This window comes from Triplophysa dalaica, chromosome 18 (genome assembly GCF_015846415.1).
Source record: "Triplophysa dalaica isolate WHDGS20190420 chromosome 18, ASM1584641v1, whole genome shotgun sequence".
In the NCBI taxonomy this organism is placed as follows: domain Eukaryota; kingdom Metazoa; phylum Chordata; class Actinopteri; order Cypriniformes; family Nemacheilidae; genus Triplophysa; species Triplophysa dalaica.
In genome coordinates this window covers 19947259-19951035 of record NC_079559.1, presented here as the reverse complement: position 1 = coordinate 19951035, position 3777 = coordinate 19947259, and the positions used below count along the sequence as shown (strand labels likewise).

At 37.9% G+C, this 3777-nt stretch overlaps 1 protein-coding gene across 1 annotated transcript; it reads left to right on the top strand.

Moving 5' to 3' along the window:
* Positions 1–1140: 1140 nt before the first annotated feature.
* Positions 1141–3293, top strand: trh (thyrotropin-releasing hormone). The gene is made up of 3 exons (XM_056729692.1): positions 1141–1280; positions 1498–1688; positions 2272–3293. The coding sequence occupies exons 2-3, from the start codon at positions 1511–1513 to the stop codon at positions 2808–2810; spliced, it is 717 nt and encodes a 238-aa protein (XP_056585670.1). The 5' UTR covers positions 1141–1280; positions 1498–1510; the 3' UTR covers positions 2811–3293.
* The last annotated feature ends 484 nt before the right edge of the window (positions 3294–3777 follow it).

Below are 3777 nucleotides of genomic sequence, written 5' to 3'. Positions count from 1 at the left end.
TCGGCGGCCTTCTGGTCATGAGTCCCACTCTCTAACCGCTTAGGAGCATATCAGTGTATTGATGTCCTTAGGGCTAACATTCTTTTAATAAAAGGAAAAAACATACATTTTGATTTCAGTGCATCTTTAAAGGGGTCTGAGTTCAGGACCAAGTGTGAAAACACCCATAATTCATTCTTACAATTGTGGAAAATGTTTGCACTTTCCTTCTTTTTGCTCTTTTTATGGGTTCAACAGCAGTACTTTGAATGGTCCTCATCATGATTTTTTTGGTAGTTTTAATAACGGTGAATTTTATAAAGATGTTTGCACTGTCCTTTTTGCTATTTTTATTGCTATTTCAACATTGAATAGTCCTCATATGGTCAGTCATGATTTGTCTTATAACATGTATACAAATAACATGTATTTGTTTGTTATGTAATTAAAATATTTGTTTTTGGTAGTTTAAATAAACAGTTATTTTAAGAAAGATATTGTAAAAATGGCAGTTCATGATACTTTCTACTTCATATGTAAAACTGGAAAGAAAAGGTCAAATACATTGCATTGAACAGTAAGTGTAATGATAAACTGCACTCAATCAGATCAATTTTTGACAATACACTTGATGATCCTGATATTCAATTCCCAAAGTTATTGGGTTAATGATATTTTTTATTTTTATTTTTATATTTGTTTATTATTTGTTTTATTTTTTACAATCTGTTTATTTTGGTTACTGTTGGCAATTGGGGCAGTCCATCACAAAAGGTCAATGTGTTTTTATGGGCTAATTTGGTTCCTGGACAACAATTGTAAAAATATTAAATTACTTTTTTTGAAGGAGAAGCTTTGAGGGATATGCCCATACAGAATTTGACACATACAGGTACAATACATGTACATTGATGCATATTTAATGGAGTAAAGAATAGCTTTAAAGCATTAAGAAAATGTTATGAATGAACCCAATCTGAGTAGGCTACAGGCAGCCGGTGTAGGAGCATGCTGCCCCCCTCATGGTTAAATGTTTACTGCAAGCATGACATCAAAGTGATGAAGTTCTCTGAGATCGTCAAAGGGTCGGTGTGACGGGGGCGGAGAACGCCTATATAAAAAGTTCATGCGACTTCACGCTTCACACCACTAACCTCGGCCTGAACAGGTCGGTTACTGTCAAAGTTTCGAGGACAGCTGCATTTGAACTCGAGTTGCTTATATATCTAGATAGACTACATCTATTCATCATCAACAGATTTTCCACAGGAGGCTGCAAGTCAACAAACCATCCACTGCAGGTAAGATCAACTGAAACGCATGCAGTATTTTATCTTTCTACCCTCTACAAAACTTTGATATAGACTAATGTACTAAATGATAACCATATCAACGTATTATAGGACATTGTGGAAGTTTCTTAGTGATGGTTTGATGTGTTGTCTCATTCTGAACTATAAAATTATTTTTGTGAACATTTAAGTTATATAAATTATTTGTGTTTATATTGGCGAGCAGGACAGAGGTTGCCATGAGGGCGGCGTGTGTGATCATCTTGGCCTCCCTGTCGGTGTTTATGTCACCCGTGACTCAGTCCCAGAGTCTCCCGGGGAAGGAAGACCCGTCTCTTGGTGAGCTCTTCCAGCGCGCCGAGAATCTGCTCATCAGCTCTTTACTCACACAGATGGAGGACGAGAACAACGCCAAAGGTGTCTGCTTACATTCACATAAATACAATAATTCCACTTTTAACAAAATAACAGATTAGTCAGTAGCTAAGATATGCACGAGCATGGAAACTAAACGACTAAGAAGTTATAATTAGACTAATGATAACAGAAATTATACCGATATAATATCAAAGATACAATCCAAGAAAGCCAATATATTCTTTACACTTATTTTTATTTCATTTAAAAAAAAGTCAAAATATTGCCATTGATCAGTAGCTTCATAGATCCAATGAACCGATAACCGATGAAGCAAAACAGAATGTCAGACAATTTTTTTAAATAATGAAAAACAATGACCGTGGATCCTTGACCTGCATACAAGAGTCACATTTTTAAGGAACTATTGCTTCTTGATCTGACCGCTGGGTATGGCACTGCATTCGCCTCCCAAAGCACATCAAGCTGAAAAAGAGTTAGGTTAGATGACATGTTCGCATTATTTACGTAACAAGTTCTTAATAATCGGTTAATAATTGCGATGTGAGATGATTGCTTTCCATTATCACAAAGTCAAACGTCACAAGTTAATAATTCTTAGATTCTGATTTCCCCCCACCAGGTGAAGAGGTCCTATCCGAGTCAGAGTGGATGGAAAAGAGGCAACACCCGGGCAAACGACAACATCCAGGTAAACGCGAGGATGCGGACTATGAAGTCGGCTCTTCCCTCGAGAAGAGACAACATCCCGGGAAACGCGAGGATGAGGAGAGGATTAGAAGACAGCATCCCGGAAAGCGCTTGTCCCTTGAGCAGATAGTAGGGGAGAATCCGAGCGCAGAGATCGGGCTCTCCAAACGCCAGCATCCGGGAAGACGGTACCTGATGCTGCTTCAGAAACGACAGCATCCCGGTAGGCGCGAATTGTACGAGAGCGACCGGACAACTGAAGACCTGTTGGATCTGGAAAAACGCCAACATCCTGGAAAAAGACAGTGGGAGGCGAATCCTCCGTGTGAGGATTGGGATGCGGCCGGCTGTAATCAAGCCAGTATCCTACTCGAGATTCTGGAAAACGCCACTAAAAGTCGCACGGAGGATAAGAAACAACATCCCGGGAAGCGGTTTGAGTTAGAGTACGATGCCACGGAACAGAAATAATTTTAGTGGATAGTATAAATTAGTCCAATGAATAATTATTTATTGTTTCACAAAATATTACATTATCGGCACCTCGTCTGACTCCATGCGGTATATGTTTAATTTGCCGGTCGCTTTCAAGTTTCTTAACATTTACTAATTCAAGCAAGAGAATATTTCCCAAGCAAAGTCGCGTTTTTCAATATTGTTGCAATAACATAGTGTCTCTAGATGCGTTACTGTTACAGATATACAATAGGTGGCAAATATATGTACAGGTTTTATTCCATACACAGCTGTGGTGAACGGAAAGAAATGCGCTCCTTACTTCGGCGAACTTGAACGTATTCTAGCCTTTTACTGTCAGCCTTTCTACGTCTCAATACCCTTTCAAATGAGACGATTCAATGCATGTGGTCAAATTTCAAATGAGATTCCTCAATCATTTAAGTGTTCAATATAGATTTTAAAAGAACTTTGCTTTAGCATAAAAAATTGACGGGAAGCCGAATTATTTTTCTACAGTATTCTTGCATGAAGAATTTGCCAATCTGTACATTCTCATTATTTTGTTCTATCGATATAGAGCCTATAAATTATGTTGTACAATAAATGCTTTCGATGCGATGTCTGCTTTTGAGTGCATTTGAGTATCAAAGAGGGGGGGGAATGGTGAAAAGTAAATGCGTCAATTTCTTCAAAAAGATTTCAGCCGGAGTCAGTTTTAATGGAACCTTTAGCAAAATATTTATCAGCCTCAACGCTGGACGCTTTAAAATAACCGGATTGTGCGTTATAGTTAGGACAGTATACGAGTTGCACTTTTTACTCATATAAATATTTTAATTTAAATAATTCAGGTAAACACGTCACAGCCATACAGAACATCTTTTATGATGAACCTGGATTTGTAGATTGGAGAATTCACAAAAATGTTCTGAATTAGAATTAGTGTTTGAATCAAATATTCAGAGAAAGTATTCCCCGT

Bases quoted from the DNA above. Each gene is read 5' to 3' on its own strand.
- trh (XM_056729692.1), top strand. From the start codon at position 1,511: ATGAGGGCGGCGTGTGTGATCATCTTGGCCTCCCTGTCGGTGTTTATG. The intron at 1,689-2,271 runs GTGTCTGCTTAC...TCCCCCCACCAG, and splicing joins GGACGAGAACAACGCCAAAG to GTGAAGAGGTCCTATCCGAG.